This window comes from Bos javanicus, chromosome 3 (genome assembly GCF_032452875.1).
Source record: "Bos javanicus breed banteng chromosome 3, ARS-OSU_banteng_1.0, whole genome shotgun sequence".
NCBI lineage: Eukaryota > Metazoa > Chordata > Mammalia > Artiodactyla > Bovidae > Bos > Bos javanicus.
In genome coordinates, this window is record NC_083870.1 from 18,675,157 (window position 1) to 18,702,799 (window position 27,643).

The window sequence follows — 27,643 nt, forward strand, 5'->3', positions numbered from 1 at the left end:
GCCCAGAAAAATAAAGTCTGACACTGTTTCCACTGTTTCCCCATCTATTTCCCATGAAGTGGTGGGACCGGATGCCATGATCTTCGTTTTCTGAATGTTGAGCTTAAAGCCAATTTTTTCACTCTCCACTTTTACTTTCATCAAGATAGCATATTCAAAAGCAGAGACATTACTTTGCCAACAAAGGTTCGTCTAGTCAAGGCTATGGTTTTTCCTGTGGTCATGTATGGATGTGAGATTTGGACTGTGAATAAGGCTGAGCACCAAAGAATTGATGCTTTTGAACTGTGGTGTTGGAGAAGACTCTTGAGAGTCCCTTGGACTGCAAGGAGATCCAACCAGTCCATTCTGAAGGAGATCAGCTGGGAGGGATTGGGGGCAGGAGGAGAAGGGGACGACAGAGGATGAGATGGCTGGATGGCATCACTGACTCGATGAATGTGAGTCTCAGTGAACTCCGGGAGGCCTGGCGTGCTGCAATTCATGGGGTCGCAAAGAGTCAGACACGACTGAGCGACTGATCTGATCTGATCTGATATGAATAGACTTCTGCTAGATTCATTTCTTGATATTTGCCTTAAAACACAGCATCATATTAAAGAGTAACTCCTATCAGTTGAAGATTAAGGAGAAAGCTTTTGAATTGCACAGTTAAATGGATTTTGAAAAACAAAAATTTCCTTTGCACTGAGGTCCAGGAAAACACTACTGAAAATGTAGTTTGAACTCAGAAAATATCTGTTACTAATACGTGTGGCAATGAAAATGCAATTTCTTATTTAAATTTTGGGAAGAACAGAAAGCCCACAAAACAGTATGACAGTACTTATGATTCAAACAATGTTAGTTGTCTTTGAATAACTTTGCTGCAGCATAAGTTTCATAGCTAAGCACTGTTTTCCCTTGTAACTTTAGATTAAATTCACTAAGAAACATTATCAAGTCTGCCAGAAGAGCTAATTTCCAAAACCATTTGTGTTCAAGAACAGTGGATGAAGTTGATTCTTCTCATTCAATAAAAATTTCAATCTCAGCCTGGACCCAAAACATCACAATGAAATATGGCACTGCTAAGCCATTGGCCTGTTGGGTGGTAGGCAAGTGAAGGTATTCAGCTTCGGTTTCTGACCCCAAAATCCCAGAAGTGAGCATGACTAACCTTGTAAGAGCAAGTGAAGTTCACCATTGACACCAGTGGTTTCATAACGTGAAAGATTTAAAGTTTTCAGAGTATCTGCTGATGAATAACACCATAATTAATCACAGGCTTTAACAATACATTTTCACAAGCTTGAAAATTTTTCTAACGCAGCCCTTTTCTTCTCCACATGTATTTTTACCATCAGTTGTCACATAGTTCAGCAGATTCCACTTCAGGAATTAGTATTTCATTTACTTTGGAAAGATCCTTGCAGGTAGTTGTTCCACAGACTATTCACAGGGGCTAATTCTTGAGTCACTTCAAACTCAGTATTTACTCCTCAAATAAGCAACTGAGCAGCATCAGAAACATCCCTCAACTCTCAGGAACAACAGAAAAGCATTCAAAATTATTTGCTTTGTTTTTAACTGAATATTAATGTTATTTCCTCAATCTTTTTCAAAAGCCTAGTCTTAAGCAAGTTTATATTCTCTGAATATATTTCTTTACCTGCTTCAATTGAACATGATTTAATTAGCTCAACATGGGTAAACAGCTTTCCTCACTTGACTAACAGATGAGCCACTCAGAAACTTACTTTGGATTCTGTTTCTCTTTCATTTTTTGTTGAGAAATTCTGCTGTGAAAAAATATTTCCTTTTAAATCCTAATTTTTCTACTTGCTGTCTCCTATAAGTTAGGAACACTGTGATGAGTATTCAGTCTGATCACGTCAAAATATATCGTATTGTTTTAGCATAGCTATTGTGTCACTGCATAATAAACGTACTGCTTTACCCTCTAATCCTATAGCAAGTCCAAAAGTAAAACCCCACCCTTCACTTAGGTGCATGCATGCTCAGTCGTGTCCGACTCTTTGCAACCCTGTGGACTGTAGCACACCAGGTTCCTCTGTCCGTGGGATTTTCCAAACAAGAATATGGGAGTGGGTTGCCATTTCCTCCTGCAGGGGATCTTCCCAACCTAGTGATGAACTCACGTCTCCTGTGTTTCCTGCATTGGCAGGCTGATTCTTTACCACCGAGCCACTGGGGAAAGCTTAAAAGTGCCTGAAAAATGTGACATTTGAAGTCTACTTTTCTCTCCCTTTTTACTTTAACATGATGGGTGTGCATTGGTAATAAAAAATAAAATAAAATGTTACAGTACAATGGTAAGTGTGGCACTGGAGACCCTGTCAAGTTGCAACCGCACGACTGTAATTGGTAGCATATCCAGCAAGGGTGTGACGCTGCCACAGCAGGACTGCAACCATAAACAATATGTAACAAATGAGCGTCACTATGTTCCAATAAGCTATTTATGTACCTAAAACTTAATTTCACATGATTTTTATGTGTTACAAAATAGTATTCTACTTTTGATTGTTTTGTAATGAGTAATATAAAAATCAGTTTTGGGTCCTGGGTCTTACAGAAATAGGCAGCAGTAATTGACTGACCCACTACTACAGTTTTCCAACCCCTAAATGAGATGATGGTATTTCCTAGAATGCTATCATTGTAGGCAGGGCTGCTTGGGGTCAGGTAAAATGGACCCGAAAATGTCTAACCTCCCCACTGATCTGAGGATGCACCACGTGTGTCCCAGACTGTGGACGCTGTAAGGAAATCAAGTTCATGAATTAGGCAAGCATCTGAAACCCAGAGCCCTGCTAAGCATGTGAATGAGGTAGGGGAGGAAGGTGGGAATAGAAGAGACGCAGGAAATGGGAGCTGCTCTCAAGGGGGTGCAGTCAAATTTTGAGGATTATACTGGCACATACAGACACTGAGAGGATGAGGACTGTTAACATATGCTCTGAACAGTAACAAAGGTCTTTTGAATGTAGTCAGTGCCTAATAAATATTTGGAGAAGGCATCAATGAGTAAATAATACATAATATGACCAGCTCTAAACTAATCAGAGCTCACTGTGGTTGCAATGTTAATCCCATAGGTTCTGGGGTCTGACTGCCTGGGTTTAAATCTTGCTCTGGTTCTTTACTACCTCTACAACTTCATACATATTATTCAACAACATTTAGCCTTACTTCCCTGTAATAATATTATCTATCTCATAAGCTTGTTGTGAGCATCAAATGAGATAATGGATATAAAGCACTTGGTGTGGAGTCTAAAAAGCTCAATAAATAATAGCTTAAAGTATTATTAGAGAAGGAAGATTACTTGGAGGCTTAAGGAATTAGAACAGCTACCTGGAAGAGGTGGATGTTAAAAGAACATGGATGGGGAAGAGGAGAAAGGTAACTACAGGCATGGGGTCAAGGACACAGCTTGGAAGCTGGGTTTGTCAGGCAGTGTTTGAGAACCTCGGGTTGCCTGTTGAGCCACTTTCAGGCCAGTGCTCAAAGGAGGAGGAATAAGGGCAGAGTTGCTCGTTTACCCAGTAGACAACCAAAAGCACAGCTTGGGGAGCAATAACACTCCTTTGAGATGCACTGCCTGGACTTATGGCCCATTGACTTCCAAAAGCACAGTGCTAGAGAGGCCAGAGCCAGGGAAGCCAGCGAGTGGCTCTCAGGAGCTCTCTGCAGGTACGCCTCATCTTTATCATCACCATGGCGGCAGTGGCCAGTATTTGTTGAGCATCTGTGAACAGGGCATGGTGCCAGAGAACAAGGAGGTAAAAGACATTTTATGATTTCAAAGAGACTATAACTTACTTTAGACAGTATAGCAGAGCACAACATACTCCAATAATACTTTCTGGTAATAGGAAGCATAGGCCTCAGGGGCCCAGGGTTCTGACACCAGCACTGCCAAGCTGTGCGTCATCTTGTACACGATGGGCCTCCATTTCCACACTATAAACAAATCAAATCTGATGCTGTGGTTTTCAGACCGACTTCAGAATCCCTTCCTCAAAGCAAAGCTTGTGTGCGCGCATGCAAACTCACTTCAGTTGTGTCCAACTCCTTGCAACTGTATGGACTATAAACCGCCAGGCTCCTCTGTCCAAGGGACTTTCCAGGCAAGAATACTGGAGTGGATTGCCATGCCCTCTTCCAGCGGATCTTCCCAACCCATGGATCAAAGCTGGGTCTCCTGAATTGGAAGCGGATTCTTTACTGCTGAGTCATTGGGGAAGCCCAAAAGCAAAGCTTAGGATGTGTTAAAGATAAAAGAAGTTTGTTGGATGGGGATAAGCTGAAGGGTCTTTCCCATCAGGCCCCCTCACCTTAGCCCATGACAGGTTCTAGTACACAATTTGAAAACCACTGCATTCAAGGTAGGCAATGCTGGTCTGTCACAGCTTGAAGATTCTCTCCAGTGGTAGATGGTGCTCTGAACCAAAGGGCTATGCAAAGGTGTGCCTCCCCCTGTGACCTCAGGGAGAGGTCAAAGAAGGATTCAAATGGTGTTTCCTTGAGTGTGGATATTGAAGGATATGCACATTTCAAGAGACTGAGAAGAGAACAAAACAAAACAGGGCATCAGAATCCTGGCCCCCTGAGGCCTATGCTTCCTATTACCAGAAAATATTACTGAAGTATTACTGGAAATACAGAAATTACAGAAAGTGTTACTGGAGTGACAGACTTTATTTATTTTGGCTCCAAAATCACTGCAGATGGTGACTGCAGCCATGAAATTAAAAGACGCTTGCTCCTTGGAAGAAAAGTTATGACCAACCTAGACAACATATTAAAAAGCAGAGACATTACTTTGCCAACAAAGGTCCATCTAGTCAAAGCTATGGTTTTTCCAGTAGTCATATATGGATGTGAGAGTTGGACTATAAGGAAAGCTGAGCACTGAAGAATTGATGCTTTTGAACTGTGGTGTTGGATAAGACTCTTAAGAGCCCCTTGGACTGCAAGGAGATCCAACCAGTACATCCTGAAGGACATCAGTCCTGAATATTTATTGGAAGGACTGATGCTGAAGCTCAAACTCCGATGGTGAAGCTGAAACTCCAATACTTTGGCCACCTGATGCAAAGAACTGACTCATTTGAAAAGACCCTGATGCTGGGAAAGATTGAAGGCAGGAGGAGAAGGGGACGACAGAGGATGAGATGGTTGGATAGCATCACCAACTCAATGGACATGAGTTTGAGTAAACTCCAGGAGTTGGTGATGGGCAGGGAGGCCTGGCACGCTGCAGTCCATGGGGTCGCAGAGTTGGGCACAACTGACTGAACTGAACTGAATTACTGGAGTATGTCATGCTCTGCTGTACTATCTAAAGTAAGTTATAATCTCTTTGAAATCATAAAATGTCGTTTACCTCCTTGTTCTCCGGCACCATGCCCTGCTCACAGATGCTCAACAAATAATGGCCACTGCCGCCATGGTGATGATAAAGATGAGGTACACCTGCAGAGAGCTCCTGAGAGCCACTCGCTGGCTTCCTTGGCTCTTCTCTCAGGACTCACAACTGAGAAAAGGTGTGGAGATGGGCCCAGGGCTCAGCAAAAACACTTAACTACAGCAGGAGAGTTTTAAAGGGGAAAATGGAGTCAGAAATAGAAACTAGGTCAGATTAAGAAGACCCATACCTAGGAAGGCCCCCTGTGCAAGGCTTCAGGCCATCTGACCAGTGAGAACCATGGTCAGGGGACACAGCAGCTATTGAGGCACCTGCACTGCGTCTGCTGTGGCTGTGGGTGGCCCTCAGCAAACCTCCTTGACACCTGCCACACCCCTTGCCACATACCTGAACTCTGTAGTTACGAGGCCCTGTAAGGGGGTGGGGCCCAGGGACAGGGACTTCACACCCCAAGCAATTATGCCCAGATTTCCCAAATATGCCCAGCTTGAGCCTACAGAGAAACAGAAGTATGACCATAGGGAAATCTGTGAGGCTTAACAATGCATTGTGTCAGGTAGATGCCGTAATTCAGGAGCTAAAAGCTTTTAAACTATCATCTAGTGTCTTTAATCCCCAAATGCTCTTAATCTTCTGAAACACCTTTGCATTCTTGGGAGCATAAGGGTGGCAACAGCTATTATCCTCATTTAACTGGGAAATAGAGGCCAAGAAAGAATCAGTCATGAAGCCTAAGACAACAAGAAAGGTGAGATGGGGAGGAACTTGAAATCTGGGGAGACATTCAACAAAGAAAGGAACTGGCAGAAGGCCAGGATAGAGGACTGGAAGTGAAGAGAGGGCACGCTGACTCAGCCTCCCATCTCATCTGGAAAGGCTTCTCTGACACCCTCCAGAGAGGATGGTTCCCTGCTCCATGCTGCCTCAGGGCCCTGAGTGTCCTAACACAGCATCCCTCACGTTGTTGGGACTGAAAGGTCCACCACGGCATCCATCTCATTCACGGTGTGTCCCCAGTGCCTAAGCTTTACTGAATAAACTGGAAGGACTTGGATGGGAAAGGAAACACTAGTGACTGATGCACAGAGAAAAGAGACTGAGAAGTATGGGGCTAAATGTCTGGCCTCTGGCTGGGGCCAGACCAAAAACTTCAGGCCACCGTCAAATGCAGCCTTCCCCAGACACCTGATTACAAACCGTAACCTGTCCCTGCCCCCACTCCACCATCCCAGCACGTCCCATCCCTTCCCTTTTTTTATTTCTGTCCACAGTGTTGTTGTGGTTCAGTCGCCAAGTCATGTCCAACTCTTTGCCACCCCGTGGACTGCAGCACGTCAGGCCTCGCTGTCCCCCACCGTCTCCCAGAGTTGTACTTGCCGTAGTACTCGGCACCAACCAACATACTACGTATGTTATTTATGTGTTTATTGTATTTCTTCCCATCCTAGAATGTACTAGCTGTATGAGGACAGGAACTCACTGATGTAACCCTCATTTCTAGAACAGTGTCTGATGCACAGTAGGTTATCAATAAATGTTGATTCAGTGAAAGAATCATGGAACAAATGAACTGCTCTCCAACCTATGGTTCACAGTCATCCCCAAGCTTTCCAAATGCAAACATTTCCTCCATGGTTTCTTCCCTGTGTCTCCCATTCCAAAGGACCCACAGGCAATGTAGATCTGGTGCTCCCCACTCTGTCTCTTTCTGACCCTCCCTCCATCCTTTCTGCTCTCGACAACACTTACTCGTTGCCTACTGCTTCTCCCTTTCATTGCACGGGCACACAGAATCATCTAAAACAGAAACAGTCATCTGTTTCATTGCACGGGCACACAGAATCATCTACAACAGTCAATCAGAAACCAGCCCTGTGTGCATTTGCCCAAGATCCTACTTCTAACAGAGGCAGCAGGAGTGAAATGAAGCAAAAGTACAGAAACTTCTGCTGCCAGATGGCTAAGGACAGTACCAGAGCTTCCGGAAATCCATGAATGGATTCTTATTTTTCAGCTAGCATCATTTGTTGGAGCAAGGAGCCACCTGAAATTTGTCTGTTGTATAAAGCAGAACTTCTTTTTCTTTCTCTCACCTTTCTCAAGCCTTCAGGTATGGGGACTTCCTTATTCTATTAGGTGTCTGTGGAATGGCTATATTCATGTAATATCGGCCTTTCTTAACCTACGGTCTTCCATGTAACCCTTTCCTTGCTGTTATCCTCTCTAAATGAGGAGACTTAATTTTGTCATTCAATTATGTTAACAATGATTTAGGGAACCCACCATATGACTGACACTTTTCTAGACCCTGGGATGATAAGGTTCTTACTTTCTAGTAAGGAGGAAAGACAATAAATGAGAAAATATGCAATAAACCAGGTGACACTTGCTAAGAAGAAAAATAAATCAGAGCAATGAAATAGAATTAGAAGATGATGAGTAGCAGGGTAGGGGCGGGGAGGGGGTCTACCATGCAACCAGGAAGCCTCCTTTGATAAGGTGACATTTGAGCAGAGACCTGAAAAAATGAAGAATCATACCATATGACTATCTGTGGGAACAGGATTCCAACCAGTGGGAACAGCAAGTACAGATGCCATGAGGTAGGAGGTTCTTTATCATCACCTCCTAGTTACCTTTTCTAAAATTTTGAAATTATTTCTCAGTTAAGGTATGCAGGTAACACCAGTGGTAGAGAATCTGCCTGCCAATGCAGGAGACATGAGATGTGGGTTCAATCCCTGGGAAGATTCCCTGACAGAGGAAATGGCCACACACTCCAGTATTCTTGCCTGGAGAATCCCATGGACAGAGAAGCCTGGGGGGCTATAGTCCATAGGCTCCAAAGAGTCAGACACAACTGAAGTGACTTAGAACATAGCATATAAGGTATAGAGTCCAAATTTGCACTCAACTATTTCAGGGACTGGTCCACCAAAACCTCTTAATTATAATGATGATTGAAAAAAAAACCATAGAAGTTACTGAGTGCTTACTATGTGCCAGTCACTGCCTGGTTCACCCAGCTCATAAGCACCAGAGCCAGAATTCAAACACCAAGCCATCTGGCTCTGGCACCAGGGAGATTGAGAGTAGTCCTGTGGTTCATTTGCAGTACACATATCAGTGACACCCATCATTTGGGTCTCCTTTTTATTTCATTTATCCTAAGGACACACTCTGTGCCAGGCACTGTGCCATGAGGGAGGGACACAGGAATACGCCAGAGATGGAGCCCTTGAGCCCTTGGGAGGGCCAGAGTTCAGCAGGGAGGAGAGGCACAGACAGCTGGAGCGCCACACAGAGGCCGAGCACTGCAGATGTGGTGATTCGGTGCAAGAAGAGGAGCCCAAACACACCTGCACGGAGGCACAGCCTCGAGAAGCAGGGAAGGGGTTCCTGGGCCCCCTGCATCATGTGAATAGCTCAGAGCCCACTGCTCCCTATGGATAATCTGGGCTGGTTTTAGTAACAGTAATAACCATAACAGTAGCCACTGGTGTCAAGTTGATCACACACCAAGGACTGTGCCAAGACTTTTACATACAGAAAAGAAATGTTGCAAGCAGCTAACATTCCTCCAGAGTCCACTCTGTCTTCACTACCCTCCACGCTGGAATGGAGACAAGAGACCCTGCAAAGACCAGCATCTGTATGTGCACATTCTAAACATCTACTGAGTGATAAGAGAAAAGACGTGTATGGGGTCTACTGAGATAAGCCTAGAATAAAAATATTGGCCTGCCATTATGGACCAACCTTCATGCTTCCTGGGAAGATCGAGGCAGAGGGACACTGACATAGATGGGGAGTTGATAATAAAAGCAAGCAAAGGTTGCTTTCCCAAAGGAAGGGCTCCACGTGAAGTGGAGGTACTCCCTTCTCCTGGTGTCTGAGACTGGGCCCCCCGTGTGGGGAGGCATGGCCTGGTGGGGGAAACCCCAGAGTGTAACAAGGAGGGACCGAGTAACACCCGAATCCGCATGTGCCGATGCAAACACTTCCTGCAGCACGCAGGCCCACAGCCCCCACCCCCCACCCCCCGCCAGTCCTCCCTTCTCAGTTTTGGAGCAAATTCTTCAAGTTTAACCACGCTGAAAACTGATAGTCCGCAGACCCAGAACTGGAAGCAAGATCTTCTGACACCAGGTCTGGCTTTTCTCCCCTGCAGTGCAGTTTACAAGCTTCACACTTAAATATTTTTCACTGAATGTGTGTGTGTGTGTGTGTGTGTGTCTGTGTGTGTGTGTGTATTGCATTTGCCTACAAACGAATTTCATGTCACTTTCCGGACTAAAAAGATGGTCACTAAAATCATAATAGTCACTGAGAGAATGACAGAAACAATCTGTCCTTGCTTCCCTCTCTCCTCCCACCTCCCACTCATGATCCTTCCATGGTGGAAACTGCCCCCCTCTTCTTCTGCAAGATGCATTGCTCTCTACGAAACATGTGCCTTACCAGGAATGCTAGGTGGTTATGGGGATGTATCATGAAGGAACAGGTTATGACAAGATACAGGTGTAGCTTAAAACAGATACTCTAAAATGGTTTACTTTCCATAGTCCACACCATCAAGATTCAAATTAATGGCACAGATCTTATTGGCCTCACAAAGTTCCTCCACTGCTTCTCAAATAGAGTAGTTTAAAGCAGTATCTCACCATCTGGGTGGCTAATATATTAAATCATAGTAGGAATTAATCCTTATCCATGAAGTACTTGAGCTCCTGACACATCCTGTAAATGGAAACCTAAATAAACTCAGGAGTGACCCAACTTGGTCAGGACTTCTGATGCCCAGTGAGTTTCCAGAAGGTGATGATAAGGGCTGGGGCACTTCGGAAGGGAAGGAGATCACCCACTGACCACACCCTTCCCTGTCCTGAGCGCTACATGAGACACCCTCACACTTGAGCTCATTTAATTCCTACAGCAATCCTGAGCAGAACTGGGATTCCCAAACAGACCTGCTTGAATCCCTTCTGCCTGGAGCTGACTAGAGAAAAGAGCAGAATGAAGAGTCTCAGAACAAGGAAGACTCCACGTTACGTGTATTAGAACATTGAGATTCTAACCATCACTTTACCACTGAATTCCTGTGAGACCTTATAAAAATCACACGGTCTCTCCCAGGCCTTAATATTTCCCTTTTCAAAGGTAGGGAGGCTTTGGGTACTGGAAACGCCTTGTTCTATGGAACCTGAGAGGCTTAGGAAGCAGGGGCTCTGATCCTTCCAGAAAGCAGGGAACCTTCCTGCCCTCACCTTTACCAACCTACCTCCTCACAGCAGAGTCAGGCTCCAGAGGCCCCTGTTGAGGGGGCTATAACCTCTGCTTTTACATACCAGCAGGAATGGCTGGCAGGCTGCACAGATTAATAGATGAGAGATGCTGGGATAGGCAGCCAGGCTCTGATTGACTTTGGCCAGCCTAGGCAACATGCCACAACAAAATCCTCCTCCTGCTGCCACTTTTCCCCCCACTAATCCCTGAACTGTGGCCACCTTCCCCTCTGCTCCTGGGATAGGAAGGTGCTGCTGTTTCTGGATGCTGCAAGAAGCTAATGATTTCTTTCCTGCAGGGTGACTGGGGCCAAGTAGAGCATCTGTGACCACAATAAAGAGGTTGGAGATGAAAGGGGGGTGATTAGGCAGAACTCTAATGGCACAGTGGTGTGGTAATTGAGCCAAGTCATGGCTGGGGCACACAAAAGGGTGGGAGGCTGCTGGGGCAAAGATGCTGAGCCAAGAGAGAGACAGAGCTTGTCTAGGCTAATCCCGCTGCAGGGGAAGAATTTTTTTACATTTTTATTGGAGTACAGTTCATTTATAATGCTGTGTTAGTTTCAGGTGTACAGCATAGTGAAAGGTTATACATACATTCACTCTTTTCTGGATTTTTCCCCCCACAGAGGTCATTACAGAGTACTGAGCAGAGTTCCCTATGCTCTACAGTAGGTCTTTATCAGTAACCTATCTGATATATAGTAGCGTGTATATGTCAATCCATATCTCTGTGGGAAGAATTAATGATGATGAAATGTTGCTCCTCTCCCAACCCTGGCCCCCAGCTCTGCCATAACCTCTCCTTAGAATCCTTTTTTATTGTTAATGGGTCTATCCTCCTTACTGAACATTTGTCAAGATGATGAATGAATGAATCAGTCAATGAAGAAAATTCAAACTTGGTCTCTAACCCCTCCATCTTTCCTTCATTTTCCTATGTTAAGAATTTGTTAGGCGGACATGACAGGTAGGTATATTATTCAAGTGTCAACTGCCCTTACTTTGGGGACTAAGTAATAAATCACAGTGGATTGGGGACAGCATCCCTCCCAACTTCCAAATAATCTCCACCAAAGAAAGCCCTAGGTCATCCCCTAGTGATTTCTAATACTCTCTCTGTGCTCTGCTGGCAAAAGTCTCATAAGGATTCCTCCCTTTACTGAAGCCTTTGCAATAACTTCCTTCAACCACCTGCTTTTCTCTTCGCGCTGATCCAGCACCCTACTGCTCCCGACAGCTGCAGGAATGGGACTCAGGCAAGAGTTTCTTGGAGACAGTGGGAAATCTGCCCCTGTAGGGAGCTTTAGGATTGGTACCTGCCAAGGATGACCTGGGCATTGAACACATGTGGCAGACATAAGGCAAGATGACCTCTGGAGGCCTGATGAGTCTGACTCTCACGCAATACTGCTTTCAGATTCCCTACTCCAGAGCTCCCCATGCACACGCTGCCCAGTGTCACAGAGGCGCTCATCTACTGAGGAGAGCTGTGCTCCTGGGCTGTGCCTCAGACTGACCCCACCTTCCCAGCTGGAAACCGTAGTATCTAGCTATTTCTAAGGAAACTAAAACTGTTCTTCTGTTATTTCCCTGTGTAAGTCCTTTGTCATTTCCAGACCTTCTGAATTTATCAGAGCCTACCCCTGTGGGCTTCCAAACCCATCTACCTGCTCCATGCTCTGTAAGGAGCTATAATTTCCACAAAATATTCTCTTCACCCCAAAGAGTCAAACCACAAACAAGCTCTAAATCCCAAATCAGAACTCCCCATGGAGCACAGACCTGTAGAGGGGGAAAGTCATCCATTCAGCCACATGTTGGGGTCTAGCACTGTGGCAGGGCACAGGGGAGGCATCGGAGGAAGGGAACCCAAGGTCTCTGCCCTCAGAAATTCATTATCTAATTCAGAGAGAAGAACTACACATGGGAAACAGCAGAACGTGCTAAAAGAGAACGATGAATTAGGGTTCAACTGTATGTTTCAAAATCCTACTCTACCTGGTGCGCAGGAGCCAGAGAAAGGCATCCAGTCTCATACTTAAACAACACCGCTCCTGTGATGGCAAAGCAGACTTTGTGGGAGACACACAGAGGGATTACCGGGCCATCTTGTCCCTCATAGAGCTCAAAGTCTAATGATATAACAGGCAGGGCAAACTATATCTACAGAATACCAAAGAGAACCCTGAAGACACCCTGAAAGGGCAACAATGTTGGGGGAGGGGACAGAGAAGAGAGTGCTGATGAGGAAGACTTGGAAATTTTTTATAAAAAAGGTAAGTATTTAAATGTGTTTAAAATAGGCAACACTTTGCTAGATAGGAACAGGGAGCAGTGTGAATAAAGACAGACAAAGGGAAAGTGCAGGATTTAGTGAGAGAACATCAAAAGTCCCTTGTGGTTAGAAAGAAGTCAGACTACGTGAAACCACAGAGATCTGCTTGCCATGGAGGGCCTCCAAGAGCATGTTAGCAATCTTGGATTTGATTCTGATGGAAAAATCATAACCATTTATTCTTTTGAAAAACTGTAAGCCTTCTTGAAAACAGAAAATCACTCTAGGGATCATGTTGAAAAATAAGTTAGAAAGGGAGACTGAAGGCAAGAAGATGTGTTGATAGCTACACAACAGTCCTAGCAAACAGTAACGAGCTCCTCCCCTGAGCAGCGGCAGGAATGGAGGGGAGGCAGAGAGAGACAGGGAGTTGGGACAGATCTGAGACTGCAAAGAGACCTGGGGGAGCAGTCTTGCAGAGGTGGGAAGATATCCAGTTCACCCACTCACAGCTTCCAACCTCCCCACCTCTTTGTGTATAAATAAGGAAACTGAGTCACCAAATGGAAACGTCTTTTCCAAGTTCATAGCAGAAGTGAGTATGGGGTGCTGATGAGAACCCTGGGCCTCCAATTCTCAGTCCAAGGGCTCACTGAGGCACCAAGGTGAGGGAACAGAAAAAGCTACAGGGAAAATTATTATTATGATTAGTGACATGTCAGACTGAGAAAGACAACTACTATATGTTATCAAATATATGCAAAGTCTTAAAAAATTAAATCTGGAAGAGAGCTGACTGTTCTTCAAGGCAAAATAGGAAAATGCCTGAGTACTGATTTCTATATACACAGGTTCTCCAAACTCATCTCTTCCCATCCCGATGGAGTTGACTCAAGGGGTGGAAGGGAAGGGGTGGGGAACGGAAAACACTGAGGGGACCCCAAAGGAACTGCTAGTAATGCCTAAAGTATGATTGACACGTCACAGAAAATATGTTTACCTACCTTCCCCACCCCATTTCCTCCACTCCCACTTTACCTCAGGACACATTCATTCTTTTGGTTAACAAATCTTTATCAGGCATGTACTACTGTGGGTTCTTTGGTGGCTGCTGGGTTGCAAGGTTGCACAAGACACCTGGGAGTTGCAGAGCCTTAGCAGTTAACTTGAATCACTTGCCTCTGCCTAGGTGTACCTCAGCCAAGCTGGCTTATCCTGTTGGCATCTTCAAGCCAAGACCTTTAAATCAACAATCTCTCTCTAGAAAGTTCTGTAAAAACAACTCAAAATGGTTTGATAGTTCCTCAAAAAGTTAAACACACAGTTATCATACGACCCTGCAACCCCACCTTAAGATGCACACCCAAAAGAACTGAAAACACATGTCCACACAAACACTTTTACACAAAATGTTCACAGCAGCATTATTTATAATTGTCAAAGGGAAGAAACAACCTAGATGCCTATCAACAGATGGATGGATAAACAAAATGCAGACTATCCATACAGTGGAACATTAGCCTTAAAAAGGAATGAAGTGCTAATTCATGTTCCAACATGGATGATACTTGAAAACATGCTAAGTGAAAGAAGCCAGTTATAAAAAGCCACATATTGTATGATTCCATTAATATGAAATTTCCAGAACAGACAAATCTGTAGAGATAGAAAGTAGATCAATGGTTGTCATGATATGGAAGAGGGCAAAACAGGGAACGACTACTAATGGACACAGTTTCCTTAGAAGTAATGAAAATATTCTAAAACTAGATTTTAGTGATGGTCGCATAGTACTAAAAAACATTGAGCTATACACTTGAAATAGGTAAGTTGTATGGTGTGTGAATTTAATTACATCCTAATAAAGCTCTTCAATGAAGGGGGAAGAAAAAAAACCCTTAGAAACCTGACCTAAATGATCCAAATTCTGCCACATGTGGCCAACTTTGAAGACATCTGTTTTGGCCTGTGGCATTATTAAACATGACCTAGGAAGTAACTAAAATGCCATGGGTTGTGCTCAGCAATGGCTTCTGACACTTTCTAGCTCATTCCATTGGGGGAAAATATGACCTGAGACATTGAATGATGGGATCTTATATCCAAAAACAAATACTATAGTAAAAGAGAAGGCTAGGCTACTAGCTAGCGATGTGGGAGCCCAGCTCTAGACTAAATCCTGTGCATTAGACCCCCAGGAACCCTAGACCTCCTTCCTTTGACTCATAACACATTTTCTGATGGTGGAAATATTGCTGAGGCTGCTGCTGCTAAGTTGCTTCAGTCATGTCCGACTCTGTGTGACCCCATAGACAGCAGCCCACCAGGCTTCCCCGTCCCTGGGATTCTCTAGGCAAGAACACTGAAGTGAGTTGACATTTCCTTCTCTAATGCATGAAAAAATGAAAAGTGAAAGTGAAGTTGCTCAGTTGTGTCTGACTCCTAGTGACCCCATGGACTGCAGCCTACCAGGCTCCTCCGTCCATGGGATTTTCCAGGCAAGAGTACTGGAGTGGGGTGCCATTGCCTTCTCCTCACTAGCTGAGGCTAGTGTTATCTTAAAAAACCACTGACTCTCACAGATGTCACTAATAGGGGAAATGGCCTGTAATTAACAGAAGGGTAATTCATCTGCCAGGAAAGACTTTTAAATGAGAACTTATTTATACAGATGATAATAAATGACCTTTCAATATCAAGAAATCTCAAAGAGTTTTATGTCTATTAATTAGTCCCTCTCCTCTCCATGGGGAGGTATTCATTTGCCCCATCTGCAGTTTATCTACTGGCTTAATGCCAAAGGGCTAAGCAGGAATGGAGGGGCCTTCTTTTGTAATATGAACAGTCATCCTCCACATCCTGTAGATTTCATCTCATTAAATATGCACCCAACATCTCAGCAGAAGGAAAAAGGAAGTCTAAGAGTTCCATGATAATTATCCTTAATGATTTGATTAAAATAGGACAAGGAGACTCCCTGAAAAACTCTATTAGCTCAAAATAGTACATGACACACCCACAGGGCACTTCTGCATCCCAAAGAAATGGAAACGAAAGGCTTCCAATAGGGTCACAAGCTGTAGGAAAGGGGCAACTGGAGAAACTTCTTCCATCCCATTCCGTCTATTATAAAGGCAGAAGGATACTTTTTATGTGTAATATAAGTGTCCATCTTGTCTCCCCCAATAGATTACAAGCTCCTGCAGTGCAGTATGATTTAGGAACTGGAGAAGCATAGGAAAATAAATATTTGACTGGTTAAGCATCAGGAGGTTCCCCTTTCAAGGCTGGATTCCTTCATAGCATGTCATTAAGAAGTTACTTTGTTCTTACCCACTTCAGCTTTTGTGGAAAGCTATGTCTCTCTTTGGAGAGTAGACAAAGTCCTGTTCCAATGGAAACATTGTTACACAGAGATTGCCAAGAAGGGCTTCTGAATCAAGAAGAAGCTGCATGACCTTAAGCAAATTATTTATCCCTCTCTGAATCTCAGCTATCTTTTTTGAAAACTGATAATAATCCCTGCCTCATGGAGTTGTTGTAGAATTAAACAAGACATCATATACGAAATGCTTAACATAGAACCTAGCACAATAAATTGCAGTTTAAATTTATTAGTTCTCTGCTTGTCTTGAAATTCAAATAGTTCTCTGCTTGTCTTGCCTTTGAGACGATATGTCAACATTCCAACATGAATTTAAATAAAAGAAGCAAAACATATTAAAAAACAATGAATAAAAACAGCATTGTTCCTCATGCAATTTACAACACTAAGTAACAGAACACCGTAATTGTCCTCTGGTTTTCCACAGAGGAAGACTGAGGAACACAAAGTTCTTAGCCCTTTATTAAATTCATGAACAGAGTAAAGTTAAAATAAAACCTCTGAAAGAAAAGTGAAAGTGAAGTCGCTCAGTCGTGTCTGACTCTTTGAGGCCCTACCAGGCTCCTCTGTCCATGGGATTTTCCAGGCAATAGTACTGGAGTGGATTGCCATAACCTCTGAAGACCCTACTAATCCTAAAACTGCAATCACAGCATCTTAGAATGCTAATGCCACAAAAAAAGTTTAGAGATCAGTCCAACACTCTCCTCTAGTAGACAAAGAAACTCAAGACCAAGAGATTAAGTGATTTGCCCCAAATGACTCAGTCTGTTCCATGATTTCTTCAAATATGTGCTATTTCTAGCCCCTGAATTCTTCTTTTTTCCCTCTAATTAACCTCTCTCAATACTCTTATCAATGACAGGAGCAATTTTACTACAGAGAAGGAGCCTGTGTTTCCCATCCTTCAGTGAGATTGAAAGTTCACTTAAGGACAAAGACTGTGTCTTTTATCTCAATGCCTACAAAATGGCCCTCCATATTCTCACAAATCCCCACTGATTAAGTGATTGAGCAACATAAACAGTTCTCTGCTTGTCTTATAGGAACTTCCTAAGTGTTAAGTGCGTGCAGGCATAGCAGATCCTACTGTTAAGAACATAATCTTTCTCTCGACTACAACATCAGGCAGAGAACTCTTTATCTAACCCGAAGAAACAGTTCCTAGGGAGCCCTGGAAGACGCCAACAGAGAGGAGCCTCTTTCTGTCACAGTAGCTGTTGTCTTTAGCCCCTATTCACTTCACTTCTACTCCCTTTACTTATCTCTGGGGTCACCAAAACTTCTCTAGGTTTTTGGTTCTAATAGACGTATTAGAAGAGACATAACTCATAAGTTGAGACACAAAAGCAGAAGGAGAATATTTACATGACCCAGCTCTCAATATTAAAGTAGTGACCAGCTCTGCAAGAACTCCAACAGCAGAGGGTGCAGGAATGACAGTGGAGGAGCAGAATCTTCCACCCTGCTCAGCCCACTTCAGAAGTCACATTTCTTTAGTACCCCCCGGTTCTCCCAGTTACACAGGCTTGAAGATTTGGAGCTCCATGAGTTCTCCACCTTCCCTGCCCTTATCTAATGTCCCCAAATCCCGTCTTTCCTTCTATCATTTGCTGTTGCTGTTGTCATTGTTCAGTTGCCCAGTCACATCTGACTCTTTGCAACCCCATGGACTGCAGCATGCCAGGCCTCTCTGACCCTCACCATCTCCTGGAGTTTGCCCAAGTTCATGTCCAGTGCATCAGTGATGCCATCCAGCCATCTCATCCTCTAATGTCCTGTTCTCCTTCTTCTACCCTCTTCTCCTATCATCTGCTACCTCCCTATCATTTTGAACCTCTGCATCCAGGTCAAAGCCCTTATCACTTCCCACATGGTTCATACAATAAACTCCTACTGGTCTCCCTTCTTGGACATTCCTCTTTCCAATCCATCCTGGACAGCACAGTCTAGAGGGAGACAGCTGGCAACCCCATCACAGTCAGGTTAACTGACCACCTTCCCTCAAACAATGTTTTGATCATGTCACTTTCTTAACTAAAATGTTCCCTGCTCCCCATTTCTCATCAAAATAAACCTGAAAGCAGGCTCCAAAGCTGCCTCAGAGAACGTGTAAGAAAGCATATAGACTGAGTGACTTTGCCATTGAGCTGGGTAAGGGAATGAGGATTCCAGGCCTGGCTTTAGCCAAAGCCCTGTGAGACCCTTGGCAAAGTCACTCAGTCTATCTGGATCTCAGTTTCCTCATCTGTAAAACTAGGAGGCTAAGACTATATTTCCTTTCAGATCCAAAATTCTGTAATTCTACTCTTCTGTATACCCTCTGCTCTAGCCAGACTCACCAACTCACTCTAACCCAAACACACCCTATGAATTCTCACCTTTGTACCTTTGGTCTTTCCCTTCTCCCACCAGGATGTCTCCATTTTCTCATGCCCACCTGAATCTTCAAGGAACAACATAAACCCCCACCTTCTAAGGAAAGCCTAGGCCCAGCCCATGACAATTCCATATGCTCCTGGGGTTGCTAACACGCAGCACTTCTCCTGTCTTGCTACTTGTGCTCAAAATCCTTCCATATGTGAAGGTACTTTACTAGAACTGGACCAAAATATCTCTGTTCTTTTGTGATTCCTTTTCAGAATCCTGAGCACACAGTGAATAATAGCAAGTGTCATCACTGAAAACTGATTGATGTACAGATACCTAAGAAAAAGTCCAACCATGGATCTATATGTAAGACAAATTAGAAAGGAGAGGTAAATCTAAATTTCTTTTTTACACAAGATTTTCAAATGCCTCCATAATTCAATAGTTCATTTACTAAGAATAAATATTTACTAAGAATCTCCTGTTTTGAGACATTGCTGGCATGTCACAGGTGCAGAGATGGAGAACAGAGACTCAGGTCTCTGACAAGTGGCTCTATTCACAGATACCATGAACTTCCACATTGTCCTTCAATTCTAACTTTTTAGCAAGAACTTAAAAGTATCCAGTGGCAGCAGCTCCACCATCATCACACCCCTCCATTCCAAAATTGGTCATATATCTAATTCTCCCTCTAGCCTCCAGAGCTGTTAAATGAAAAAATTTAAAAAGGGACTACCCTGGTGGTCCAGTGGTTAAGAAGCCACCTGCCGGTGCATGGGCACAGACTTGATCCCTGGTCAGGAAGATCCCACATGTTGCAGAGCAACTAAGCCCATGTACCACAGCTACTGAAGCCCAAGCACCCAGAGCCCACGGCGCCACAAGAGAAGACACCACAGTGAGAAGCCAGGGCACGGTAACAAAGAGAAGCCCCCACGCACAGCAACTAGAGAAAGCCTACACACAGCAATGAAGACCCAGCACAGTCTAAAATAGATAAATAATTTTAAAAAACAGAAATGTAAAAAATATTTAAAATAGATCAATAGATTAAAATACGCATATCCACTTCCACTGGGCTTCCCAGGTGGCACAGTGGTAAAGAATCTGCCTGCCAATGCAGGAGACATGGGCTCAATCCTTGGGTCAAGATGATACCCTGGAGAAGGAGGATGATACTGTCTCCTACATTCTTGCCTGGAAAATGCCATGGATAGAGGAGCCTGGCAGCTACAGTCCATGGGGTTGAAAAGAGTCAAACATGACCGAGCACGCACGCACACACACACACACACACACCAACATTAGCAAAACAACCCGAAACAAATCTCTTCCAATAATTATGTCCTGGCTCTCCACCTAGACTCTCTAGTCTCTGCTTTGACAGATTTTTGTGCCGTGACCTGATTAGTATCCTTCTTTGGTATGATTGCCTGTTGCCTTCCATTAGTCTCGATAAGTGACACATGCTAAGGATGTATTTGGCCCATGCCTCTGTCTTTTGGGACCCCTGCTGCAGGCATGATTGGAGAAGTAAATGGCAACCCACTCCAGCGTTCTTGCCTGGAGAATCCCAGGGACAGGGGAGCCTGGTGGGCTGCCATCTACAGGGTCGCACAGAGTCGGACACGACTGAAGCAACTTAGCAGCAGCAGCAGCAGCTGCATGCATGCCTACACATACACTCCCCTAATTAATGGGGCCAAGACTTGAACAGTGTCACCTATTGTGATGCCAACAGGTTCATGAGTAAATGGGGGAAGTAAATAAATCAAACGGTTTGCAGAGGGAGAGGTCAAGCTGGGCTGGGCCCAGAGTGATTCAGGTTCTGCCACAGAATGGGTGTCTCCTGGGATGGTCTAGTAGGACAATTAAAACCCCTATAAATAGGATGGGTTTGCAGGTGTCCAGTATCCTCTCCGGCTTCTGAATCCTCTGTTGATACCTCCTCAAGCAGGTAAGACATGCATGGGGAAGCAACAGCAGAATCCAAGAGCCTCTTGGTAGGGGCTGTGATGTGCTGGGCTGGGGAGGTACCCTGTGGCCGTGGGTACCTTCCTGCTTCCTTTTTTGCCTCTATCTGAGAATATGATAGCTCACGGGGATGGCAGGAGGGATGTACTTCTGAGTCCGTAAAATACACATGCCATTGTTTCTGTGTGTCCTAGGCATCCCAAAATAAAGGACTAGAACTCTTGATGGATAAATTAGTCGCCCATAGTGGAGCATTTCCCTTTTGTGCAAGTTAGGCCAGACCCAAGAGTTTAGGGCTCATTAGGGCCAAGGCCCCAGACCATGGGACCACAATAATATTCAAGTCTCACTGCAATGAACTGCCATAAGGGACTCTGCTTGTGTCCTGCACTTCATCATTTGTCACTTATCCCTAGAGGCATCAGTGGCATGCTTTTGGAAATCTAGTGTGCTTTGCAGTTAGGACTTCAGTCTAGAGGCCTGCAAACTCAGTAACTAGAATTTTTACATCATAGAAGAAATATTATTGAGATGGAGGCTCCAAAAGACTCCAGCCTCCCAACATGGCTATGTAAACCTATCTGACTGTACGTATTTCTTCTCATCTATGCAGTTAATTTAGCTTGCTATTTTTATCTAGAACAGTTTTTGTATCCACTTATTCTACTTGCAATATATTTATAATATTCCAACATGACTATCCAGGCCAGAAGCACTTGCTGGAATTTAGTCTCTCAGAAAGCTTCCTTGGCAAATGGCAAGAGACCTCTAGCCTTCTTCCCCACCTAAGTGAAACTCATTAGAAGACTGAGGCCTATTCAGAAGAATCTATTGAGTGCCCTCTTCAGTGTGCTGGTCTTTGGTAGAAAATTGTGCCTTATCATACTGGCTTCTGGCCCTACCTCTACGGCCTTCCTGATCTCCCTTCTTTTTCGTTCTAATATGAGCGTTTCAATCAAGCAAGTCCCATGTGAAGTAGAAGACAGAGCATACAAAATCCCTATAACATTTTGTATTCTAGGATATCGTCTCTTTTTATAGCAGGGGACACATAGTTTTCACCTTTATTCCATTGAACACATGATATTTGGAGTCTGACTGTGGTCAAAGAGAGTGAAGAGTATAGCTAACAATGAGCTCTGTCATTTCTTAAACTTTTTTCCCTGACCAAAAGGGGCCACTTTTCCTCTGGAAATGCTGTCTCCTGGTCTTCATTGTAAATACAGACAATATAATGTTTCTTCTTTTAGGTTCCTTCATCTTTGCCAAAATGACCGAACTCCTGAACAGCATACTCACCGTGATTAGAGTGTTCCAGAAATATGCCAAAGAGAATGGGGACTCCACCTCACTATGCAAGGAGGAGTTGAAGCAGCTGCTCTTGGCTGAGTTTGGAGACATCCTCCGGGTAAGATGCTCAGACTTTGAGCCCCATTGAGACAAGTGTGAATTACACTGACACCTGCCTTTAGAACGTCATGCTTTTTGTTTTATTTGTTCATGATCTACCCTGTAACTAAAAGAATTTCAGGCAGCTCCTTAGTAGTTCTCTTCCAGCACACACACACACACACACACCTCCTTGTATTTTTGTTCAAACAAGAGGGAGTACAGCTCAGGCTGGAAATCATTTCTCAGGAGAAAATCTGAGATTTGTATCTTGATTTCCATATTTAAGTGTTGTCCACACATCTCATTCATTTATTTGTTCAGTAAAGAGTCACTGAACATCTACTACATACCACCATTCTGGGCACTGGGGATACAAACATGAATAAAACCAGCTTCCCCTCCCTCCAGGATCTCACAGTGTGGTTAGAAAAACCAGATGAACAAACAATACAACATAGCATGGGGTGGAATGGGATAGCTTCCTCAAATGATTCAAAGTAATTATTAATGAAGCTGATTTTAAATAAGTGTATCTATCCCTATTGTTATGCTCCCATTGGTCCAGCAAGGGATGAGATTCTGAGAACCAGCTTATCAAAGACTAGAACCAAGCATAGGCCACTTTAGATTAGTGGTTTCTCAATCGAAGGTTTATGCAGGACTAAATGGACTGGGGCACAGATACTGACACTATCCATAGGAGAACATCTGATTTTTTTGCTTGTTTTACCTTTGCACAGAGACCAAATGACCCAGAGACTGTGGAAACCATCTTGAGCCTCTTGGATAGAAACAGAAATGAGCATGTTGATTTTCATGAATATCTCCTGATGGTGTTCCAGTTGGCCCAAGCCTGCTATCATAGGCTGGATAATGAATCATATGGAGATAGAACCTCTCAGCAAGAAAGGAAGCAGGAGGGAACACAAGGCCATACATTTCCAACAAATACAGGCAGACAACACAGGAAGAGACACGAGGGAGAAAGGCAGGATTCCTGCCACAGTCAGTCTGAGAAACAAAGCCAGGATACCCACCAAGATCAATCTGAGAGACAAGACAGGGACTCTCGCTACGGTCAGTCAGAGAGACTAGACAGGGACTCTCACTATGGTCAGTCTGAGGGACAAGACAGGGACTCCCACTATGGTCAGACTGAGAGACAGGGTCAGGACTCCAGCTCTGGTCAAAGACTGAGTAATAAATCTGGCAGTGGCAATCCTGAAAGACAAGGCTATGTCTTTGCCCTAAATCAGTATGAGAAACAACTTCAAGATTCTCATTGTGGACAATCTGATAGGCTTGGACAACAGTCAAGCTATGGCCAGTCTGGAAGACTTAGAGAGGATCCTCAGTATAGCCACACAAACCAACAGGAATCAGGCTCTTATAATGAACAGTCTGGAAGGCTGGGTCAAGAATCAGGCTATGGTCAGAGAAATAGGCAAGAATTGGAGTCCCACTATGGCCAGACAGACAGACAAGGTCTGAGCGCTCACTATAGCCAGACAAGGCCAGACAGACAAGGCCAGAGTTACCATTATGGTCAGACAGACAGACAAGGCCAGAGCTCTCACTATGGTCAGACAGACAGACAAGGCCTGAGCTCTCAATATGGTCAGACAGACAGACAAGGTCTGAGCGCTCACTATGGTCAGACAGACAGACAAGGCCTGAGCTCTCACTATGGTCAGACAGACAGACAAGGCCTGAGCTCTCACTATGGGCAGACGGACAGACAAGGCCAAAGATCTCACTATGATCAGACAGACAGACAAGGCCTGAGCTCTCAGTATGGTCAGATGGATAGACAAGGCCTGAGCTCTCACTATGGTCAGACAGACAGACAAGGCCTGAGCTCTCAATATGGTCGAACGGACAGACAAGGCCAAAGATCTCACTATGATCAGACAGACAGACAAGGTCTGAGCTCTCAGTATGGTCAGACAGACAGACAAGGCCAGAGTTCCCACTATGATGAGACAGACGGACAAGGCCTGAGCTCTCACTATGGTCAGACAGACAGACAAGGCCTGAGTTCTCAGTATGGTCAGACAGACAGACAAGGCCAGAGTTCCCACTATGATGAGACAGACAGACAAGACCTGAGCTCTCACTATGGTCAGACAGACAGACAAGGTCTGAGCTCTCAGTATGGTCAGACAGACAGGCAAGGCCAGAGTTTCCACTATGATGAGACAGATAGACAAGGCCTGAGCTCTCACTATGGTCAGACAGACAGACAAGGTCTGAGCTCTCAGTATGGGCAGACAGATAGACAAGGCCTGAGCTCTCACTATGGGCAGACAGACAGACAAGGTCTGAGCTCTCAGTATGGGCAGACAGATAGACAAGGCCTGAGCTCTCACTATGGTCAGACAGACAGGCAAGGCCAGAGTTCCCACTATGATGAGACAGACAGACATGGCCTGAGCACTCGATATAGTCAGACAGACAGACAAGGTGTGAACTCTCAATACGGTCAGTCAGAGACTGGGGAAACTAGGCAAAATAGGTGCTTCCAAGGGAGCGAGGGAGCAAGCAGAGACTCACATGTTGAGCAATCAGGAAGGCCAGGAAGACCAAGTCAATATACTCAAGGACAGGAAGTAAACCGAAATCAGGGACAGAGATTCCAGACTAGGGAAGGGCAGCAGAACAGTCGCCAGGCATGGGAGTCTGAAGAGGACAGCCAACACAAACTAGTAGCACAAATTCAGCAAGAAAGGCCACCCTGTCACAGAGGGAGTGACTGGCAATCACACAGTGGTGAGCAGGGCCACAGACAGGTCCAGACCAGGCAGAGTCATGGTGAGAAGCAGAGCCACCAGGCAGACGAAGAGCAGGACCACCAAAGCTGCGGTAGACACAGTCATGAGGGTCAGGAAACTCCATGTGAGACATGGGACAGGGAAACCCGTGAAGATAAGCAGACCCCTCAGGGACGAGACAGGCAGACTCATGAGGATCAGCAGACCGGTCAGAGACAAGACAGGCAAACCCACGAAGATGAGCAGACCCGTCAGAGACGAGACAGGCAAACCCACGAAGATGAGCAGACCCGTCAGAGACGAGACAGGCCAACTCGTGAGGATCAGCAGACCGGTCAGAGACGAGACAGGCAGACCCACAAAGATGAGCAGACCCGTCAGAGACGAGACAGGCAGACCCACGAAGATGAGCAGACCCCTCAGAGACAAGACAGGCAGACTCATGAGGATCAGCAGACTGGTCAGAGACAAGACAGGCAAACCCACGAAGATGAGCAGACCCGTCAGAGACGAGACAGGCAGACCCACGAAGATGAGCAGACCCGTCAGAGACGAGACAGGCAGACCCACGAAGATGAGCAGACCCGTCAGAGACAAGACAGGCAAACACGTGAAGATGAGCAGACCCGTCATCGACGAGACAGGCAAACCCATGAAGATGAGCAGACCCACGAAGATGAGCAGACCCGTCAGAGACAAGACAGGCAAACCCATGAAGATGAGCAGACCCGTCAGAGACGAGACAGGCAAACCCATGAAGAGGATCAAAACCGTCGACAACAACAGGATTGGCAAACCCATAAGGATAAAGAGAGGTATCAAGAGTCCCAGTATCGACAATCCCATGGGACCCAGGAAGGATGTGCCAACAGAGAAAAATTTCATATGAATGAAGATGGCCAGAGTCCAAGTTCCCAAGGAAGATGCAGTGACCTGGCCTTCCATCCAACCCAGAATGCTGGGAGGCCTCAAAGAAGAGAACAGGGTGGAAGTCACCCTATCAAGGCAACTATTGCTCCCAATCCACTCTATGACTATGTACAAGAGCAGAAAGGGGTTTGGCACTAGGCTGTGCATTGTACCAAGAGCTAAAGCAACATGAAGCCAAGGAAGAAATCTACACATCAAGTTCATCCTTACTTCTGCTTAAGAGATTGAAAATGTGTATCTTCATTCTCTCCTCTACTCTATCTAACCACAAGGATGCTTTTAGGAACTAGAATTCACTTCTAGGGCATTTCAGTTCTTTGATCAGCAATTCCAGAATGCTCTGGTTGGGTAAAATCTGAGTGGTAAATTGGGTGAAATAATCAGATCCCAATTTTGATTAATTTGGGGATTTAAATCATTTCCTGGTTTGTTCTCTGTATAGGTGGGACATGATTGGATCATTGAAAGGTAAGAATTTCACTCAAAAGTTCAGAAACAGGAAAGGCATTCTAAAGATATACATTATAACCCGAGGAGAGGACACCAGAACTTACAGAGCTCTTGTGGCTAAACCATCAAGAATTGCAAGCCTCATAGCCTACACTAAAATGAAATACAGTGAGAGGCTGCTAGACATCCACAACACCCCCATGCCCATGTCTCTACCCCTCATCAGGACTGGCCACTGAGCTATCATGAGAGCTGATTGGACTGATTCCAGTTCGATGCCTTTTAGTTTCTGATCACATGAAACAGAAAACATGTCATCTGTTGGCAGATTCCAACAAGCCAACACTGTTGATCCCTAGCTCCTGGAGCCTGAAAACCTTTCATGAGAAAGTCTATGGAATTGTATTAAAATACCCAATAAATGATTGGTGAGCATCAACCTCAGTGACTCTTTTCTTTCTTCACTATGGGGCCATCCTATCTTCACTTGTAGGCATTTTCCAAGGATAAGAAATCATTTCTCCACTTTTAAGATCTCTTTGTTCTTTGAGCTCCTGAGCACTTAAAATAATAAGAATCAATATGAAACAAAGAACAAGGAGTCAAAAGGAACTTATCTAAACATCGTCTTCAGCTCCTTCCCCTGCAGAGGAGTCAAATTTGACTCCTTCCGCTCATTCAGCTCCATATTCAAGTGATCATTGTGTGTGTGTGCGCTTAGTTATTCAGTCATGTCTGACTCTTTGCGACCCCATGAACTGTAGGCCACCAAGCTCCTCTGTCCATGGGATTCTCCAGGCAAGAATACTGGAGTGGGTTGCCACTTCCTTCTCTAGGTGATCTTCCTGACCCAGGGATTGGACTCAGGTCTCCTGCATTGTAGGCAGATTCTTTACCATCTGAGCCATCAGGGAAGCCTGCAAGTGATCATTAAGTCTTGCCAACTCTACATCCACCACACCTCTTAAATCTCTTCCCACTTCTCCATCTCCACCACCTTAACCTCCCTTCTCTTCAGTGACCTGAGAATAAAGTTCATACCCCTTAGCATGGCACACAGGACCTCCACAATCTAACCCAAATGACCTACCCAGCCTAATCTCATGAAAGACTCCTCCAAGGAACATTTAATACTTTTTCTTAGTGTACCATAGACTTTCAATAAATCATATTTTTAATATACAATTCCACAGCCTGGAATACCTTCCCCCCTCTTTCAGTCTGGCAAAAACCTCAGCATCCTTTGTGTCCCAACTAAAATATCACATCTATGGGCAGCTTCCCTGGATACTCCAAGCATTCTTTCCCCTAACTTTTTACTCATTCCTGCGATATCATTTGTTACACTATAGTAATTCTCTCCCCTAC

General features: G+C 44.6%; 1 protein-coding gene across 2 annotated transcripts; it reads left to right on the plus strand.

The window, feature by feature from the left end:
- The first annotated feature begins 20,649 nt into the window (after nucleotides 1-20,649).
- On the plus strand, nucleotides 20,650-26,714 carry RPTN (repetin). 2 transcript variants are annotated; one of them, XM_061406250.1, is made up of 4 exons: nucleotides 20,650-20,715; nucleotides 21,983-22,140; nucleotides 22,865-25,599; nucleotides 25,642-26,714. In XM_061406250.1, the coding sequence occupies exons 2-4, from the start codon at nucleotides 22,003-22,005 to the stop codon at nucleotides 25,961-25,963; spliced, it is 3,195 nt and encodes a 1,064-aa protein (XP_061262234.1). In that variant the 5' UTR covers nucleotides 20,650-20,715; nucleotides 21,983-22,002; the 3' UTR covers nucleotides 25,964-26,714. The 2 variants fall into 2 exon arrangements, with proteins under 2 accessions (XP_061262234.1, XP_061262225.1); XM_061406241.1 differs by having other exon boundaries at nucleotides 22,865-26,714.
- Nucleotides 26,715-27,643: the final 929 nt, after the last annotated feature.

What these genes read in the sequence shown, in the direction of transcription:
- RPTN (XM_061406241.1), top strand. Translation starts at nt 22,003, where the DNA reads ATGACCGAACTCCTGAACAGCATACTCACCGTGATTAGAGTGTTCCAG. An exon ending in AGTTTGGAGACATCCTCCGG is followed by an intron (nt 22,141 to 22,864) that starts GTAAGATGCTCA and finishes ACCTTTGCACAG; the next exon opens with AGACCAAATGACCCAGAGAC.